Source organism: Leguminivora glycinivorella, chromosome 21 (assembly GCF_023078275.1).
Source record: "Leguminivora glycinivorella isolate SPB_JAAS2020 chromosome 21, LegGlyc_1.1, whole genome shotgun sequence".
Taxonomy (NCBI): domain Eukaryota; kingdom Metazoa; phylum Arthropoda; class Insecta; order Lepidoptera; family Tortricidae; genus Leguminivora; species Leguminivora glycinivorella.
In genome coordinates this window covers 4,146,094-4,167,953 of record NC_062991.1, presented here as the reverse complement: position 1 = coordinate 4,167,953, position 21,860 = coordinate 4,146,094, and the positions used below count along the sequence as shown (strand labels likewise).

At 38.6% G+C, this 21,860-nt stretch overlaps 1 protein-coding gene across 1 annotated transcript in view; it reads left to right on the top strand.

The window, feature by feature from the left end:
- The window catches only part of LOC125237415, a 73,147-nt gene extending 59,281 nt beyond the window's left edge, over positions 1–13,866 (top strand). The window contains 5 exon segments of the mRNA XM_048144465.1: positions 6,591–6,736; positions 7,708–7,808; positions 8,862–8,966; positions 10,467–11,805; positions 11,808–13,866. Of these exon segments, the coding sequence (XP_048000422.1) occupies positions 6,591–6,736; positions 7,708–7,808; positions 8,862–8,966; positions 10,467–11,805; positions 11,808–12,943 (2,827 nt within the window). The 3' untranslated portion in view covers positions 12,944–13,866.
- The last annotated feature ends 7,994 nt before the right edge of the window (positions 13,867–21,860 follow it).

Genomic DNA, 21,860 nt, shown 5'->3' with positions numbered 1-21,860 from the left:
ACAAAAATTATGAACACTCAAGGGCCAGAGACATTTCCTATCACAGGTAAGTAACAAGTAACAATTTGACGACCGGTCGGGCGCAGTCGGTAGTGACCCTGCCTGCTACGCCGCGGTCCCGGGTTCGAATCCCGGTAAGGGCATTTATTTGTGTGATGAGCACAGATATTTGTTCCTGAGTCACCCCTGGATGTTTTCTATGTATATAAGTATTTATATATTATATATATCGTTGTCTGAGTACCTGCAAGCACAAGCCTTCTCCTATGAGCTTTACAGGTGTGGACTTAGTCAATCTGTGTAACAATGTCCTATAATATTTATTTATTTATTTATATTTATTATTTAATGTCAGCCCAAAATATGACGCGCTCGACTCCTAAACAAAATAACAAATAGATTACCTTATTTCTTCTATCTAAATATAGTTCTATGATTTCAACTGTAATTAGCTGTGTCAAAAAACAGAGACGTATAATGCGTGACATTCAAGATATGTCTAATCTAACTTTCAAAAGCATTACGCGTCTTCATAAATGAAACTATGTGAAACCAAAAGGAAAAGTCGTATTAGTATGACAGGCATGTCACAACATCAGGAATCTAGATCTTGTGGTCCGTGTCACCGCAATGTAGTCTGTGGTTTCGTGATGTCTTGACGCAACGTTATATTCTGTGTTTCACGATTTCTAAATTAGTTTTAGGACAATCTTATTATTATCACATTGATTTGATTTAGTATCTTCCACAAAAGATATAGGTACCTACATACATACACCTAGATAGATACATATACATAAGACTGAGATAGATAGATATGTAGTGTATATTTAAAGAGATAGAAGTTGTCAGACATATTAGGCTGGCTTTAGTGTCACACGTAGAGGTGCACCGAATATTCGGTTACTATTCGGTATCCGGCCTATTCGGCCCTTAATTTAATATTCGGCCGGATAACGGATAGTGACGTACTATCCGGCCGGATACCGGATGTGCTATTTTTGATCGAATGATTTTGGAGTAAACAAATTAATTGTAAAAAAAACAGTTACGGTTATAATACTTATAATCATAGCCCTTTAATTAAAAAAAAAATACTTTAACAAAAACGGACTCCACGCGAAGTTCACTACGAAACAAGTTCAAAACCTGCTCGACGCGCCCGCTTCCTGCTTAAATTGTAGGTATTGTAGGTAAAATTCTGCTGTCCGAATATTCGGCGGCCGGATACCGAATATTCGGCCGATGGTTAGGCCGAATATTCGGTATCCGGTATCCGGCCAAACAACTATTCGTTGCATCTCTAGTCACACGGACCGTCCGCGCGAAGCGATCCGCGCGACTTATATGTATGAAGTTGATGTTGTCGTCCGGCGCCACTCTAAAACGCTCCCTGATCCTTTAGCACAACTTGCCTTGTCGCGCGCGAGTCCATACATCAAGCGCGACCAAGTATGGATTCGCGCGCGACAAGGCAAATTGTGTTACGCCGTGACTTGCGTGGGCGACGGTCGCGCGACGGCGATGCGACGCGGCATTTTTATCCGTCTACGACTTTGGACACATGTCAAATTATACGTACTGAAAGAGAGGTATAATTATTTATTTATTTAAACTTTATTGCACAATTAAAAAAGTACAAATGGCGGACTTAATGCTAGCAGGCATTCTCTACCAGTCAACCATGGGCTAAACCGAGAGATCGTGTTGGTGCAGGGTCATAAAACAGTTAAGTAGTGAAACAACAAGGAATTATATACATATAAATACCTAAATTTGCTTAACTAGTTATATCTACATATACATACATAAATAATGCTAAATATAATAAATATACATAAAATACATATATAAAATAAAATAACCATTGTGAAACATCATGAGGACAACTATATAATAGATGACATTTCCACTCACATAATTAAATTAACTGGATTATTTCTAAGTATACCTCTTGCCCATATAATAAATTTATCTTTTAGCCAAGGTTACTTCCCAGAAGAACTCAAAATTTCTATAATCAAACCAATATTCAAAAAAGGAGAACGGGATGATCCACATAATTATAGGCCAATAACAATCGTTCCAATATTATCCAAAATATTTGAAAAAGCTTTTTACAATAGACTAAATAACTTTCTAACAAAGCATAATATTTTACACCCTGACCAATTTGGGTTTCGGAAGGGATTAAATACCGAACTGGCGGGCTTTGAATTTGTTAAATACGTGACAGAAAAGATTAATAATAAGTCTCCAGTCATGTCAATATTTCTTGACATGACTAAAGCTTTTGACCTAGTTGATCATGCAAAGCTTCTAAATAAATTAGATTCTTATGGAATTAGGGGTCAATCTAATGATTGGATTAAATCTTACTTAACAAATAGAATGCAGTGTACGCAAATTAGTAAACTTGTTGAAACTAATAATCAAATCCATAAATTAGTCTACAGATCTCCTCTTCGAACTATAGTTGCGGGAGTACCTCAAGGTAGTAATTTGGGTCCTCTTTTATTTTTAATTTTTATTAATGATCTTCCGGCATCGACTAAACAAAAATCTATTCTCTTCGCTGACGACACGACTGATATAGTTAGTGGACGTAATCAAAATACGTATGAAACAGATATAAACAGCTCTTTGATGGACATAAATAGATGGATAACAGATAATAATCTTCTAATAAATCTCAGCAAAACGCAATATATGCAGTTTCATTCATATGGATCAGTACCTCCTCAAATCAACATTCACATTAACAACGCCACATTAGTTAAAACAAGTTCCATCAAATTTTTAGGATTCAATATAGACTCATTTATGAATTGGAAGGACCATATTAGCTCTGTTTGTTCAAAACTTGATCGGTTCATTTTTGCACTACGTAAGTTAAGACTTTCTGTTTCTTGTGAAGCAGCCCTTACTGCTTATCATGGATACGTCTCGTCCATACTTAATTACGGCTTAATTTTATGGGGAAACTCTGTTGATGTAGAAAAGGTTTTCAAACTTCAAAAAAGATGTGTACGCGCTATAGCAAATGCTCGCATAGGGACTAGTTGTAAACCACTCTTTAAAAAGCTGAATATTTTACCACTTGCTTGTATGTACATATTCAAAGTCTGTAATTTCTCCAAAAAATATCCAAAGTATTTCCAAAAGCGTTCTGATATATGTTCAATAAATCCAAGATCACAGCACAAGGATATTTTACACCAACCACGATGTATGACAGATATATACAAAAAAAATGCTTACAATATGTGTGTAAAAATTTACAATAACTTGCCTGTTCATATAAGATCTCTTGAAGGCAATAAGTTTAATAAAACACTAAGGAAATGGCTATTAGAACACTGCTTTTATAATATCAATGACTATATTGCTCATGAAAATTGTAATGATGATTATACAAATTGTACATAATAGGTGAACTTTACTATAAGATTCGTTTTAATAATTCAATTTACCTTTGTATGTACATCACTGTAAATAGCTTTAAAAGTAAGGTATAATAATTTATGTTTGCTATCTTCTAATTCTGTGTCATAGAGGTTTTTATTTTCTGTATATTTAATTCATGTCAACATAATTATACATTTGCATGCTGTTTTTAACAGCTGAAGAAGGTGGAACTATTTTATACTATTTAATAAGACGCTATGTACCCTTTTTCTGCAAATAAAGAATTTCTATTTCTATTTCTATCGAACTTTTTCTAACAGGTGCTTGCGTAACATGCGCTTGAAAGACAATTTGCTCTGGGCCTGCCTGATGGAGAGCGGAAGATCATTCCACAGCCGGATAATTATGTTGAGCAATGGCAGATAAAGGGCTGACATATGTACATATAGGATGATCTCATCATACGATTTAGTTTAAAATACAGATAGGTATTGTACTTTAGCTGCTCCGATAAATATGCCCTTAAATCACGAAGATATCACATACGCTCAAGTAAATACATAACTTATACTACTACAAGTCTTTTATGGAGAATACTTGGCATTTGCGGATCATTACCTTCATGGAACCGGTGTAATCTAAGTTAGCTTGCCAAACGAAACTTGGCTTGCTTAGGCTGTACTTTAGAAGTAGATACTTGAAACTTAGGTCTTTAGAGCTTAACTAGACTACCATTGGAAGTCACGCTTCGCTCAGCAGTCGTTAAAGTCTTTCAGTTAAGGATTCACTAAACGTTTTAAGGTTAATTAAAAAAATAAAAGACCTCTTCAACCTTCGAAAGTTCGAAGCACAGAAAAATCGTATAAGAAAGGGACTGTTCAGTGCCAAGTGTCTCTGTGGTGAAATAACCCACAGTTTTTAGTTTTTATTCGATTCCCGGACAAAGTTCGATCTCCCAGATATTAACTATAAAATTGGAAGATGACGCTTCATCGGTTTAGTTGTGACCTTTGTGCCTTCAATCACGAAAATCGATTCCTAAGCGTCTGTCGGAAACTTTTTTTGCTGAACTTTTACTTGACGGTCGCCGTACTTAGCCTATTTAGGTCAGACTAGGATCATGATTTTAGCGTAAAAAGCTATTAAATTGGCTCACCTGCAAGATGGCGATTGCTGAGCCACCTAACATCAATCATTCTGTTTGATAGCCGATTGGTAACTTTTTGCACTAATCCACTATAAGAACACCCCTCCCTAGCCTAGTTTTTACTAGATCTCTTAGGTCAGGCTACGTTGGTAGTTGCGTTTGGATCGCTCTTTTGCTGAGGCAGAATACATGGTTAGTTACTTCATCCAATCGCTTGCCAGGCAAGCTTTTTACTCACTTAAAAAACGGTATTAGCGTGCGTTTTTTTAGCTTTTTATCAAGTTCTAAACTTCACCCAAACTGCACCCAATCAAGAACGTTCCGCCACAAACCGCAAATAAAACTAGACCCTATTCATAGTGGGTTCCTGTGATTTGTCACCGATTGCACATCGGGGAGTGTGCTCATAAGCTACACGAGCTTATTCCACCGTCCCCATTCTGCCATCAGACTCTTAGACGCACGGCCGGTTTCCATCCTAACTTGGTAGATATTCCGCGAATTCGCACGAAGCGCTTTGCTTCTTCTTTTCTTATGCGCACTGCCAAAGAATAGAATTCCTTACCGGCGGCTATATTTCCGAGCTCATATGACCCGGCAACCTTCAAATCAAGAGTGAACATGCATTTTCTGGGCGAGCTCACTCCATCGTAGGTCACGTATTTGCCTTTGGCTAAGTAAGTCCATTAATAAAAAAAAATTATTAAAAAAAATCCAATCTCTGGGTTTGGTTACGTTAGTAGTCTCGCTTGAATCGATTCGCGTGCTTTTTCGACCACTGATGCATAATATTCGTACATGACTTATTATTCCATCGAATCGTTTGCCATTCTTGTCATGGAAGCATTTTACACACTGACTTATTGTATATTTACATTTCATATAGTTTTTATGAGATTCTAGGTTCCCATTATATTGGAAAAAGAACGCAAATCGAATCAAGCGCTCTCTTCATCACTGAAGCAGAATACATGTCGCACGTGGTTAATACCTGGATATAGATTCGCTCTCCGCTCCGGCGTGGAAGCGAGACAGTGTACAGTTATATAATGATGTCTCACTTACACACTGAAGTCTTTATCCGTAGGATCTGCTGCGGCTATCGGTTTAATTTGGACGTGATAGACTCCATTTTAAATTCCCATTTGGCTGGTTCTTTTCGTGTTTTAACTCGCTAGATTGAGAGCATTATTTATGGCTCCGCTTTTTTAAAGTGAATTGGGAATTAAAAAGCTATCTAAATTCTAAACCTTAGTCTTATTTGCGTGTATTCTTTAATTTGCTTGGTTTATTAAGTCAGGGACCCAGCGCCTCGGCTTGACGTGGCAACATGCTATCTAGTTTGTGTTGTAAATATTCTTCTTGTATTTGTCCAATTTGATGTTTAATAAAGTATATTCTATTTTAATTGATGTGTCATGGTACTCATGGTTTAAATAGGGTGATTTTTTCATTATTTTAACAATAATCTCTTTTACATTGTGGGGGACTTCATTTTAATTCTTCACCAGACTTCATTAAAAATACTTTCGTCAATTTATGTCATTGGTGCCAAATAAGCAAGCAAAAGTAGGTTTGGTAACCTCTTAATATTTATACAGTCAGCAGAAGTAAGCAAAATGGGCTAGGTGTTCAAAATGCTGTGCATATATTATGGTCTTGAATTCTTGATGTACGGTTCGCGGTATTTAACCCCGAGGGGTTACAACTTACGAGTATGCGGCCTGTCAATTTTGAGCATTTAAAAATTGACATTGACATTTAAAACTATGGATCAAATTTCCCCGTACGGTGTCTAAGACCCAGTTGCACCAACCACTTAACTCAGGGTTAGTGGTCTGTCATCTGTCATATTCCATATAAAATGGTGGGTTAACTCTTGGGTTAATCCTCCATTTTCGTTGGTGCAAGTGGCCTTAAGCATACTAGGGGAAGTAGGGAATAATAGCGCCTACAATTATTTTTTAAGAGGTCCACGGTTTTTCAGTTTTATAATTTCGTGTATGCCACAGACTAACCACTCTCTTCTTTACAGGCCACCACAGAACTACGGCGCGGCGGTGCTGGCGCGGGTGGGAGACGGGGCGGTGCCGTCGTACGCGCCCCCCAACCGCGCCTTCTTTAACCCCCCGCTGCCCCCTGAGTACAGGAACCCGTTTGCTGACAAGCCTACACTTAGAGGTGAGTAAGACACCCGTAGACCTATGACCTGTACTATCGCTTCCAGACCTTCACATGGTCTTCTCTCCTTGAAGGCATTTTACTTTATGTAGAAGGGATTCTCCATCGCCCCCTGACGTGTTCGGCCCACCACTACCCCCTGATTATAGGAACCCCGTTCGCTGACAATTCACTAGCTCTCTCTTTGGCTCCTGAAATTTAGCCCTTTGAAGAATCAGCACTGCAGGTAAGAATAAGACCGGTTGACCTAGACGCCGGAGAGAAATAGTGCGTAGCCCTCATATGAGCCCCTGTATAAAACGCTTACCTACGTGTTTACTCAATTTCCCGAGAGATGTCGCTTTTCCTTCTGGAAACTAGCGAACGGTAGTGCATTGTAGTTTTGTTATGATATTTGAGTTATTTTGTGTTCGTCGTGATTTGTGTGGATTAAATACGTTTGTTTATTATTAAACTGGGTGTTTAATTTGAAGCTCTTCCTTTTCGAGGCCAATGTCCAAGTTAAACACCCCCCAACTGACCCTTTTTCACACCACCGGCACCGCTGTCCCCTAAGATGGTATAATAACCTAACCACAAAATTAAAATTTTGAAAAACCCCGGCCGCGACATAGTAGACCGATTTTCATGAAACATGGCTAAGAACACTCCCGGCTAACTCAGCTTTCAGACAAAAAAAACTAAATCTAAATCGGTTCATCCGTTCGTCCGTTCTGACAGAAAGACAGACAGACACGTCATACTTATAACACCCGTTTTTGCGTCAGGGGTTAAAACCCGGTAGCTGACAAACCATGTTCTCTTTGACCCCTTAGTGCCGTAGTGCCACGTCATTGCAAGAGTGCCAAGTGCCCTTAGTGCCACGGCACTGCAAGAGTACCAAAATACCTACTTAATTATAAAATAACTTTACCTAAAAATTCCTACTCCTATTACAACTAAAACTAACGTGATCTATTTCTCAATTCCAGGCACGAATACAGACGGGAACAACTACCTTAACCGGAGGCCTATCCCTCCTCCGTCCCTCGGGCCAGGCCACGAGAGGATCCCCATCAGGCCTCCAGGACAGGTAAGAAAATCACTTAACACCTTTTAAAAAAAATATTAAGGCATATCCTGCACAGTTGAAGTTGACGGCACGAGACCTCAGCCTCCTCCTCTTCTAAATGGTGTGTTCAAATTACTCATCCTCCTTGCGTTATCCCGGCATCTGCCGTGGCTCATGGGAGCATGGGGTCCGCTATGACAACTAATCCCAAGATTTGGCATAGGCACTAGTTTTACGAAAGCGACTACCATCTGACCTTCCAACCCAAAGGGTAACTAGGCCTTATTGGAATTAGTCCGGTTTCCTCACGATGTTTACCTTCACCGAAAAGCGACGGGCAAATATCAAATGACATTTCGCACATTTCAGAAAAACTCATTGGTACGAACCGGGGTTCGAACCCGCGACCTCCGGACGTAAGAAGCGACGTCCCTTGCGCGTCCCTTGCGCGTCCTTTCTATACATAATGTACTGAGGAGACGATTTTTAAATTACATTATGTTAGTTATGTGATGTAATCTTGTTATATTGATGAACAATAAAGAATATTTGTATTAAACTAAGCATAGTACGGTCAGCTGCAGAGAAAAGTGGCGCTGACGGCCGTTCCGCGTTTCAGAAGGCATCGTCGCCTGAGTGGTCCAAAGATTGTGCCTCTGGAGATCTTATACCCCTGTGATCTGTGATCACTTTAGACTGTTTAATAAGCTGCATTATAAATATTAAATCTTTATTACGATAATATTTCCGTTTGATTTTATTTGATAGATTGAAGGACTTATTTACTAGTGTGGTTTTTGAATGGTTTCAATGGATCTATTTTTAAAGTAAATATGTATTGTACTTCATGCTTTATATAACTTAGTTTAAATTGTGTCAATGCTTCTTTCTCTATTGCCATTAAAACACAATTTTATCACTGAAAAGAAAAGAGACAATAACAAGACACAAACACTCATCATACTACCCTTTTCTAACCGCATCTAAAATGCAAATACACCTCAAGACCCCTATGTCTTTATCCCAAAACCATTACTCCAAATGACACCAAACCATACAAATCAATCATTGCAGGAGACCTCTTCGCCGCAAGTACCGGCGCCCCCTCCCGCGCCCCCCCTGCCGCCCGCCGGCATCGAGCCGCAGAAGAAAAAGCCGCTCAACACCCCTAGCCATAAGGTATGTATTGACTAACTTGACTCCCTATCACAGAATATAAATAGTACAAGCACAGAAGACTCACTCCTTTGATGTTCATAGAGTGCCGCTTTTGATAATTCTTACCTACATTAACAAACAGACCGCACGCGAGCGGCCGACATTGAGTTCGTCGCCACTGAATGGGCCTCGAATGCGCGGCCACCGGCATGTTGTAGCTCGTCGAAAGAATAAGAATCGCGGAGTTAACAAGATACAAAGTATTTATTTGCCAGAATACAGTGGGTGCATAGATGGTAACATACAATCAGTGGTACAGTGTACTCTACTCACAATGAGCATGCAAAAATTACAAAATAATCCATTATTTATTATGCAAGCATGCATGCAATTAAATTTGAACTAAACATACAATATATACACAATACTTACATTAAAACAATAATTAATTACATAAATTTGGCTGCCCCTGTCCCTATCCTCAACTATTAGATGGAGCATTCAATCACATGTGTTTTCCCGTAGTAATTTAGTTTGGAAGCGCAACCGCTTGAACCAGCCAGTATTAAATTAACGTTTACAACCAGCATTCGTGTAATTTTGAAATATTAAAAAATATAACCTGCAGGGCTATTACGCTTTCAATTTTACAACTTATCAACGTGGATAAGACATCTGTCACTCTCACACTAGCATATTTGCCAGATACTGATACTTTATCTACGTGGATGAGTGATGGAATTTCAAGCGTCATCCCTGGGCTGTTAATGTTATGGCTATGTAATGGTTTCAGATGCCACTCAAGCTCAAATCTTTCAATAAAATATTGTCCTTCAAAAAACGCTTCACAATAGTGTCTGTATAGTATGTACGTGCTCTTAATACGCCCCCATATGATCCAACGCAAATGAGACTATAAAGACTGCAGTCTACAGTTGGTCGTCCTTTGAAAAGGGTGAGGTGATTGACTCAAGCCATATAAAGAAGGATCTTGGGTTAACATACTAGTTGCTTTGCTGGTATAGAAACGGCGCTGAAGCCATATAAGTTCATATTAAAGATTTTGCATTGTTAACGTTCGATTTGAAAGTTTGATTCTAAAAAGAAGCCTTATATTTTGAATTTGAATTCGTCTTGGTCCTAAATATAACCTGTTTTAGGAAGCGGATAATTGAATGAAAGAAATTGGTATTGAACTTTTTAAGCGTTGACTAACCCTTTGTCTTAAGTAGTAGACCCAATTATTTCAATTATAATTGATGGAATTGTCATTTGTTATATCATGCGTCACTTTCGCACTTGCATACTTGTTAGAACGTAACAGACATGATGACAAATGATCAGACAGCCGTCCATCCTGATCCTGCAACGTTTCTTTGCAAAAATTCATGACCATGAATTCTTGATTTTGTTTATTCCATCATCTATTCCGACAGGTTAACACCAATTCTTCATAACTTCTCGATCTCAAAAATGTCTTACATTTGTAAAATTTCTTATATTATCTTTCTCTCTTTTCAGCCTGATGAACTAGACGACGTAAAGCATGGCTCGGATCAGGCCAACTTCACAGACTTCGTGCCAAACTCCCTCAACATCCCCACCATCTCTCGCATCCTCTCCGGCTCCAACGGCCGCAAGGAGGACATTCCTGATGTTCTCCTCCGCACCGTCACCGCCAAACCTCAGCACACAGAGAAAACCTCCAAGAGTGACGTATACGTCACCAAGGAAGGCGTCACCCTGAGCGACGCCAACAGAGACAGCTCCACTGAAGGCTCAGTACTCGCCGTCTTAGACCCAGAAATGAACAACCTGGACAGACCTCTCATCGTCGACCAAAACGGAGAAACTAACACAAGAAGAAATCTCCAATATTCAACTAATAAAGACAGAAACGAAAGCAGAAATGAAGAATTCACACCAGCCACAACAGTCAATTTCGATCTGAAAGATCCAGAAATGTCAACAGAAAGATACCACAATTTAGCCAACGTCAATTTAGATAAGAAGAATCTTAAGCAGGATTCCAAGAATGGAGCTGTTCAGAGAGCTGGCGTCACCTGGCCTTTCGCCTGGAACGTACATATTTATTTAGCGACAGTTATTTTTACAATATTAGCCGTATTCTCTATATTTAAGATCATATGCTATAATAAGTTCACGCACCTCTTCACACAATACTACTTTATTATACTACACTTGATCTTAGTGTTTGTATGTCTGATGAGGATATTCTACATGTGCTACGATCCTTATAATATCAACAATTCGTTGCCAGTTTTCATCAGTGAGATCCTGTTACATGTCCCTGAAATATTCCTGAGCATCGCGTTTGCGTGCACCATCCTGTTCCTATTAACCAATAGCATTAACTTCAAGAACACCTGCTGTTCTTTCCTGTTCCGTTCTAGAACAATCATCATTGGGGGTGGACTCCATCTCCTCTCATGTCTGATGTTGCATATCTTCGAAAATAATAATACAATTTATAGGACTCCACAGGGAGTAGAAAAAAGGGTATTAGGTCTAACTTGTCAAATAATATTTATCATGGCATGCTTGACGCTAGGTCTGTGCTATCTGTATGTATATAAAATGCTCAAGTCTATTCTTCAGAAGAAAAGCCACACGTATATACATGGCTTCCAGAATTTGTACCAGGCCATTCATATTAATCTGGCGACGGCATTGCTGTTCGTTCTGATGGCCACTCTTCAGATATACGGTATCTTCGGAATAAGTCAAGTCAATATGACCAAGTTCAACTGGCTTCAATGGGGCTATCAATTCTCTTTACGTCTTATCGAGATTTGCATAGTAGCCCTGATCTCTTGGGTCATAAGTCTCAAAGTCGGCATGTGGCTTCTCTACAGCATGAGAAGGCTGACGGGCAGAAGATATCTGGTTTAGGCTTGTTCCCTTGCACGGCCGGGTCCAGCAATGAGCAGTTCGAATCAGATTACCCTGCTATTTGTAATACCAATACAAATCTACACACGTATACGTTAAGAACTGGCAAGCCGATCTATGAATCAGCTGGCCATCATCCGAACATGCCCGATCCCTGCTGCGGAGGACCAGCGATTGAACATCCGCGGTTTCTGAACACTATCGGGGGCGCTTGCGACAATAACTCAGGAACCGAGAACTATTCCGGGCACAGTTCCATAGCCAACGCTGGCCATAGTAGCTCAACGGAATCTAGCAACGCTACATCCAGCCAAGGTGTGACCAATCATCTGATCAAACACCATCCGAACATGGCCGGTTACAATGGCATAGAATCGGCATCAGACGACCACTATTCCAACTGCGACCCCGCCATCCAATCTCTACAAGGAGACGACCCATTAGACCACGAATACAACGTCATACAATACGGCAGCAACAGCGACTTCATTCGTGACATCAAAAACCAGAACTACAACGGTGGTTCGAACCGAAGTTCGCACAACTTCAAACACATGTCGTACGATAGGGTATCCTCTAGAACGAATAGCAATCCTCGGAAGAAGCATCGAGCGAAGAACAAGAACGTCCAGAACTGCATGACTATGGGTTACGACGCTTCCATGGGGCATCACTACCATCAGCCCCACCTGCCTGATGAATACGGGAATTATAACTCAGAGAACGCGTCCTACCACGCTTCTGGCATCCAAACTCTGAACCCTAACAGGAGTTATGGAGAGGGTTGCCAAAGGAGTTCACAACGGCGGAATTCCCCATCAACTTCTGCTGCTAACTCCAGTGGGAGTCAGAAAAGAGGGAAGAATAATGGGTTCCCTGATAGGCCTAAGTCCACAGACCTATACGGGTTTTCCGAAGACCCTAATGAAAGGAGTTACCCCTGCGCGTTAGCTCCTCAACCAGCGCCAAGGAATTGCGGGTATGAAGCCTCGTACTCCCAACCTCAGGATGAGGTGAACCCCAACGAAACTGAAGGGAATAGTATGCTGGTAGCTCAGGACGGCTTCGTAAGGTTTCGCCCTTAGAAGACGGTCCTTCGCAAACCTGATTCACTATCAATCTGCCGCTGGCAGAGAACCTTAGCTTCTGAAAAAGGCTGATTTTAAACGCTCTTTTTTTTCTGAGCCAGGCCTAGAGTCTTCTGACTCTCCGATCGTGTAAATTGTAAATGATTTAGGTTTAATGCGGTATTATTTAAGTAATTAACGGCCTCATGTACATACGCGTTTTTTTTAAGTTTACGGCCTTTTTATAAGAAATCGTGATTTTTTATGACCCTGTGACGAACTAGCGATAGTTTTAATGTTTTTGCATTTATCCGAGGAAAAGTGGAGAGAAATACTTTTCTGCAAGTATAAATGGAAATCGAGCGTTACTTTTATTGTCATTTTGCCAACAGTAGGTACATCCTAGTTACAAAATAATTTCTAAATTAAACTTTTCGATACAATACAAAAATATTTGACCCCGTTCGTGTATACCTCGCAAGGTTAGGGGCAAACTGTCAAAATTAACTAAAACGATTTTCGAATCAGCTCCTGACATTTTTAGGATATTTTACATCCTTGGATCGACTGAAAGTTCAGTAACTATGACCCCCTTGGATTTGCCATTTGATATAGTTTTAGCACCATAAAGGTATGTGTATAATACCCGCTTAGTTGTAAGTTAATGACAATTTTAACTGTATGTGATATCGTTATAAACATTTTGTTTCAAACAAATCTGTCCATAGTTAAGAAATCCAGACGTAATGTTATAAAACATTTAAATGTGACCTTCCACAGGTAATTAAAACTTAGCCGTCAAAAGGTACCTTTACCCACGGAACGTCACATAGGTTGCCTGGTATATTCATGTCCATATTTGCTGTCTAAGTAATTTAATCATGAATAAATATAAATCATTATTATGTTTTGTTACGTCCGATTATGTTCCATTTAATCATAATTATGCTAATATTTTTTTATCAATCAAAAGTGAATCAGAATTCTAATTCAATTTGTTAATTAAAATATCTCCCATTGTGAATAATTTGTGTCTAAATACCGAGCGTAGAGCAGTATATCTAAATGTCCTATACAAGTGTTACCACTTTAGTACTTCGTATATTTAGATCCACGGCAAATAGTAAAATGTTTTGCATTTTGCCTAGTCAGCACGACAGAACTACCTATACATGCTGCCATTTTTAATCTCACCTATATTCGATATGCACTACATTATATAGCGATTGTTATATTTGATATGCGCGAAAATTTACGTCAAAAATATTTTTATTTATTTATTCTATATTAAAAATCTTACATTTGTTCATACACCAGAGTGCCATGAAACCCTATCAGGTTTGTGTTGACACTCGATTCGTGGATACATTTTACATTTAATTTATTGTGATACATAGGATAAATTAAAATAAAGACTTGCTGTGTACTTAACACAGCGAAAAGGAGTGTACAACTTTCTAATGGGTTGGCAACGCGCATGTGACGCTCCTTGACGCAGGAGAAATAGTTAAAAGGGACAATTGCAGTATAATATAGTGCATTACAATTATAGGAACAGTTTAGGATATCAGAATATATAAGGAGTTGATACACGAACACAAACTATATGTAGATTTGTTATCTACAATTAATGTATGTTGAACATAAATATTATACAATTCGATGTTGGCACTATAAATAGATAGGTAAAATTAAAATAATTGTAAAAATTAGAGAAATACTAAAGAATATTTATAATCGGTACCATCGTTGTGGTATTCGTTCGTGGCGATACTTATCCGTGCTCATATTATATAATTCCTATGTATATAGATCTTTAATAAGTGTCACGGGGAATAGTTTAGTCAGTTACTTGGCGTATAAAAGCATCTAATCATATATTCATACACTTCAAAGTAGTATGAAAATTAAAACTACAGAATTTCCTAGAAAATTATGATTTTCAAAACATATTCAACACATTCATACGACTATAGCATACGCTGCTTTTTTTTTTTTTCTTTGGCCTAGATATGACAAAACGTCACTAGCCGTCTCTGAACGTTTTTTTGCAAAATTAGAACATAAACTTATAACTATAACAATTATGGTTACTGGTTGTTTTATTAAATTTCTCTTAAATACATTTACCTAATATTGTGCAAATTGTTGGAACAGAATATTGTAAAGATGGTCGAAATTTTTGTCGAACAGAATGTATCAATTTAGGAAAGTAAAAAAAACGTTTTTCATACAAAACGTACAAGTTTGAAGTAAAGAGTAATCACTTTATTACCATTGCCCTCAAATTAATAATCATTTTGATCAAGTGAGAAGTTTTTTGTATGAATTCTATTGTTTTTGTATTTTTTAATTTTCAAGTAAACTGACTAAATATTTTCTCCCGTGAAAGTATGGTATGGCTGCAGCCTGCCACGAATGCCACTAATTTTATTATTTCTGACGTTCCACCATAAAAGGTACCTTATTCCGATCGGCTCGTACGCCAAGCAAAACGAAGTTAATTGTACCGTAAGCGCCAACCGTCATAGCGTACCTTTTACAGTGGAACGACACATTTTTATGATAAGCCTGTAAATATTACGGGATACTATAAAGTACCCTTTTACTGAACCGTCGCGTTCGATTTGTTGTAAATTTATATAATTTTTTTTTTAATATTTCCAAGACTGTACTTTATCATTTAACAAAATGACAACTGACATATTACTATGTATAAATAAATAAAAACGGTATTGCATTTGGTGGTTTTATTTACGCGAAATGGTTTCCATGAAGATAGAAGTTTCTAAAATTAGTGAAAGATCTCAGTTATACAGGGTAATTTTTATAACTGGCAATATTTTTAATAAAACATAATTTTATACGTTGTTAAATTTTACCTAGATTTTGTCCCTGTTATTCTGTATCACATTTAAGTCCTCCTCCCGTTATCCCGGCATTTGTTATTCCGCTGACAACTAATCCAAGATTTATCACTAGATTTAGTATCACATCCTTAAGTATTGCCGGTTATATAAATTACACGCTGTGTGTTAAATAGTAAAAGGAATGAAGGCCCATTTAGACGTCAAACCCAGTTTAGTGTAAATTTGTCCTTTGTATGATCGGGCCGACGGTATAGTACATTACGATACAAGTGCGTAAAAAAGGAAGTTCGAAACGAGTGGCGATAAACGAAAAGTTACGAATTTCCTTTTCGCACGTGTATCGTACGACGTTTTTCAGTACAGATGAGCCTCCGAAGTTTAGACCTGGCATATAATGAACCACTTCTCGCACTAGTGCGTAAAAAAAACACCATCTGTACTGAAAAATAATAAAAAGTACAGTTGATTGATACACACCACATACACAGAAAAGGCACAGGATAATTTACAAAACATATTAAAAAATATGTGCGAAATAAAACATTTGTCGCTCATTGACATGACAGAACTATTGAAAAATGAAAAATATGTATCTACATAAAAAACAAAAGACGAGCGCAGGTAGCGGCATCCATATCCATACCGGCCAGGCTACCAGCACGCGCGAAGCACGGAGGTTGGTCGTTCCTTCGCCTTGAATGTAGGTACCTAATACATAAAACAAAAGACGCGCACTGGCAGTGGCATCCATACCAGCCAGGTTGACAGCACGCGCGAAGCACGAAGGTTGGTCGCTCCTTCACCTTGCATTTACCTACATAAAAACAAAAGACGAGCGCTGGCAGCGGCATCCATACCGGACAGGCTGCCAGCACGCAGGTTGGTCGTTCCTTCGCCTTGAATGTACAGTCAACCAATTAGAACCCTAGGCTACTGTAGAACTATTATCATAGTGACGTTATAAATCCGACTATAAGAAATATTTTACTGCTTGTCATTTTGACATGGTTGTACAGGGGCCTACGGTTCCACAAAAAACCACAGACTGCGAAGGTGATGTTAGGTACGGAGAATAGATGAAATCCATTTTAAAAATAGTTATTTTACACATACAAACGAACCAATCACAATGCTCTAAAATTCATAATTGGAAAGCGGACTGTCTGAGTGCTTTCCGGTGTAGCCGCGAACGTCAAAACTCTGCAGTCTATGACGCTGACACTTCCGGTTAAGGGGAAGTCAGAAATTGATTTATTATTAAATGAAAAAAAGACTAAATGTATTAAGTTTGTCACTAATAGTAACGTAAGGAATGAGCAAACAAGTGTCGTTGTGAAGGATGAGAAATTGGAATTGGTAGATAGTACCTACAGTTTTTCTTGGTATAACTTTAGATTCTAAACTTCAGTGGGGTCCCCATATTGTTAACCTCTCGAATAGACTTAGTTCTGCAGCTTTTGCAGTGAGCAAGATCCGTCAGTTAACAGACGTGAAAACAGCTCGATTAGTTTATTTTAGTTACTTTCACAGCATTATGTTATATGGTATTTTACTTTGGGACAGTGCTTCAGAGATAAATACCATAATATCTGGGCGACCGAGCTTCGCTCGGTTCTATTTTAATATATCACGTCTTTAGATAAAAAAAAAACTCTTATAAATACAAAAACAAAAAAAAAGAAGACCGGGATATGACACCTACGATCTATCTGCAATAGACCGACCTCGTGCGACTGAGCTAAGCGGAATCGATATAAAAATGTTTACAAACCGAAAGAAAAATAGAAAAGAAAACGTTTTCGGGACTTATGCTAGAGATAAGAAATTTAGAGCGGTTTCCAAGATCGGTATATATAAATAAATATATAAATAAATAAATAAATAAATAAATAATGAATTGCTCGTTTAATAGTATAAGATTTATTCTGCAGAAGAGGGATATTGCAATATATAAAATATATTTAGAGATAAGAGAATATTATGTCAATATATTTATGTACATAAAAACATTTGTAATTATAAGAAAAACTGTGATGTACATAATATAAATACTAGAAATAAACATAAACTCGTGGTGCCCTTCACACGGCTCTGTAAAATTAAAAAATCATTCATGGGTAATTGTTCGATTTTATAATAAACTTCCGAATCATATTACTGTGACTTGTCAATTAATAAATTTAAGAATCAGCGTGTACTCATTACCAAAGCTTATTATACAACACAAGACTACATGAATGATAAAACAACGTGGGATTAATTGTTATTCGAAATGGTTTCTTATTTTTACATTTTTTTTATTATTATTATTGTTGATGAAATTAATATTGTATTTTTTTGGACATCGGATTTTTCCTAGAAATATTCTAGACGGGATACCCCATTTGCCAGAATTTCATTTGCCATAATTTTATTTGCCATTCTATTCAACAATCATAATATTGTTTCTCATAACATCTTATGCCATAATCATTGTTTACTATATTAATCTAGTGCCAGAAACTTTGTTTCCCATAAAGTCAGTTTCCATAATGTCATTTGTCAGAATCATCGAAATCCGTAATTACCACATTCCATACCATCATTTGTCATACAAATTAGCGTCCAGAAAAGTCAATTTCCATAATGTGCTTTGGCAGAATCGAAAACTACTATAATAGGTACTAGAAGGACTAGAGAATGAAACTGCTATCAGAAAGTTATTTTACGGAGGTTAGGTTAGGTTAGAACTGTGACCCCCTGGAAAATGAAACTGCTATCAGAAAGTAGGTTAGGTTAGGTTAGAACTGTGAACCTCTGGAAAAGGAAACTGCTTGAAAAGTAGGTTAGGTTAGGTTAGAACTGTGAACCTCTGGAAAAGGAAACTGCTTGAAAAGTAGGTTAGGTTAGGTTAGAACTGTGACCCCCCGGAAAATGAAAATACTATCAGACAGTAGGTTAGGTTAGGTTAGAACTGCGACACCCTGGAAAATGAAACTGCTATCAGAAAGTAGGTTAGGTTAGGTTAGAACTGTGACCCCCTGGAGAATGAAACTGCTGGAAAAGTAGGTTAGGTTAGGTTAGAACTGTGACCCCTGGAAAATGAAACTGCTATCAGAAAGTAGGTTAGGTTAGGTAATAATATGGGCAACAATTAATATGGCAATAATTGATTATGGCGTTTGAATATTCTATGAAACCATATTATTGCACTTAATAATATGGCTAACAAATAGTATGGCATTGTATGATTATGGAAGGTAATATTCGGATAAACAACGAGTATGTCATATGATTTTTATGGTAAACAAATCGTTCGGGCAAATGAAATTCAGGCAAGTTAGATTCGGGCAAATGAATATTATGTTAAATGACTGTCGGGCCAACAATAGACAACCGAACTCATATGACTCAATATTATTATGAACAATAATTACAACAATAAATTGCTCTGATAATTAGGTTAGATTAATATCATAATGGTTGACTGGTAGAGAATGCCTTTTGGCATTAAGTCCGCCATTTGTACATGTTTCTGTAGTTATGCAATAAAGTTTAAATAAATAAATAATATATATGTAATGAACTATTCATAAGAGCTTCGTAGGCCTACATGAATAAAGATATTTTGAATTGAATTGAATTGATGTAGTTTACGTAAAAGTTTGAGTTTTAACGATCTAACCCACAAAAAATTGTCAATAAACTTTACAGTTTGGAGATGGATCCTTCTTGCTAAACATTTTTTTTAATTTTGGGAAAAAAAGCGGCGAAAAAAAAAAAGAATTTTCAATAACAACCAACCAGAAATTAGTGCCAACCAGTACTTTCCGGTGTAGCGACGGACGGGACGTCAAAAGTCGCGACTGCAGTCTATGACGCTCATTCTGGGTTTACACAGGCTTCTGTGTGAAATCCGTTCTATTTACTAAGCGACAAGTATCTATCACCTCGACAAAAATACTAATACTTGCCACTTTACAAGTGGTGTAAACTATGTGTAAACATTACTGACAAGTGAAGTTCAACTACTCGACCGTGATTCTACGACCACTAAGGCTTCTCTGCAGCATTTCGTCGGTTTGCTATTTTCAAGATGGGGAAAACTGTGTCTAGAGTGGAGAAGGAAGAGGTCATCATAGCTCAGGCCGGTCAGGGCAATAGCGCCAGGACGAGTCAGGACATCAGCCACGCGGATGGGCAATCATACATAACGATGGCTATGGGAGTGATGATCACCGTTATCTTCGTCTATCTCGTCTGGAAAAGGATCCACAAGTGTCTGACGCAGAAGATCGAGCGCCAGGCGGCTGCTATGGTGATGCGCAGGCGTGCGTCCGTCTAAGGTGGCGGGCAGCGGCCGTCGTGGGGATTCCTGGAGCGCTGCGGATCGGCAAAGCAGTGTGAGTGTCCTACCACGAACTAAGTGACAAAGACTTTCATCGGACTACCGGAAAAATCATGTAAGTGTAGTGAAGTGACAAAGACTTTCATCGGCCTGCCGGGAAATCATGTAAGTGTAGTGAATTATTTTCCTATGGACTGTAGACCTTATCGTGTGGCGTTATATTAGCTTAAGGCTCGTTATAGTTATGCCAGATGTTTTAGAATTTTATAAGCGCATTAATTATTTTAAGGAATATTTGCTTAAGCTTGGGCCAGTTAGAAGAAGCGAGAAGTTAGGGCAGGAAAAATTTTCGGAAGCAAAGTCGGTTTATAACGAGTATAATGCCTATTTAGAGATTTATATTTCAAAGGTAGAAAAGGGGGAAGTGCCCCTCGACAATAAGGTACAACAGTATATTGCGGAAGTCGAAAGAGCATATGCTAAAATATTGCAACTGTTCGGGGAATCGCAACAATTAATTAATTCAAACATGGGTTCCAAATCGAATTTCGACTTGAAGACGGCAGTCTCTCTTTTGCCCGTCATGGATGATACTGAAAAGGTTTCTTTGCAATTAATCGACGCCATAGAGTTGTATGGGACAATGATAGTCGAAGCTGACATCCCGGTGTTGATAAATTTCGTTTTGAAAACACGTTTGTCTTACAATGCAAAACTGCGGTTAACAGGTACCTATACCACAGTAGCGAGTTTAATTGCAGATATGAAACTTCATCTGCTAACTCGGAGGTCGGATACCGCTTTGCAGAAACAGTTGCAGACGGCTAGGCAGGCGGGAAAGAGTATAGAGCAGTTCGGTAGAGATTTAGAGGATATTTTTGTCAAGCTGACAATTTCACAAGCCAATGGTGATTCGAGTGCTTACAGTGTTCTAAAACCCCTTAATGAAAGGCAGGCTATTCACAGGTTTACCAGTGGTTTGCGAAATGACCGGTTAAGTACGGTAATATCGGCTCGCAATTACACGTCTCTTAAAGACGCAATACAGGGTGCTAAGGATGAAGAGATTGCGATGACACCAACACCCTCAGAGCAGGTGTTCGCGGTGCGCGGTAGGGGTGCAAGAGCCCAAATAGCTTCGGGTCGTGGAAATGTATATTTCAACAGTAGGGTAGGTGCAGCGAGACACCCGCAGTACGAGTACAGGAAAACCGAAGGACGCGCTTCCTACTTGCCCAGAGGCAGAGGCGGTGGCGCTTTCAGGGGTGGTTTACGCGGCCATGGATATCGTAAGAGCTACGGGCATAATGGTAACGGTTTCGGACCCCGTAAGCCCCATAATAAGCAGTACGTAAACACGGCTCGTGAGTGCAATGACACGAACGAGTCACCAGCCAGATCGTCTGATCTTCAGTTTTTTCGTAACTAACACCTTACCTTATATTATGGCCTTCGGTAACGTGAATTCAGTTCAGCTTCACGTAAATGGAAAGTCGTTGACATGGCTATTGGACACCGGAGCGTCATTGAGTGCAGTCAAATATGGTTCGATAAGACCAACAGCTCCGATGATTCACCCACACACAACAAACGTAAATGGGCTAGGCGGTGTAATTACATCTGTTGGTTACAGCTATCTCGATTTATTTTATGAGACAAATGAATCATTTAGTCACAAATTTCATGTTTTTGAAAATTTACCGGTTGACGCGGACGGGATCCTGGGTCAGGATTTCTT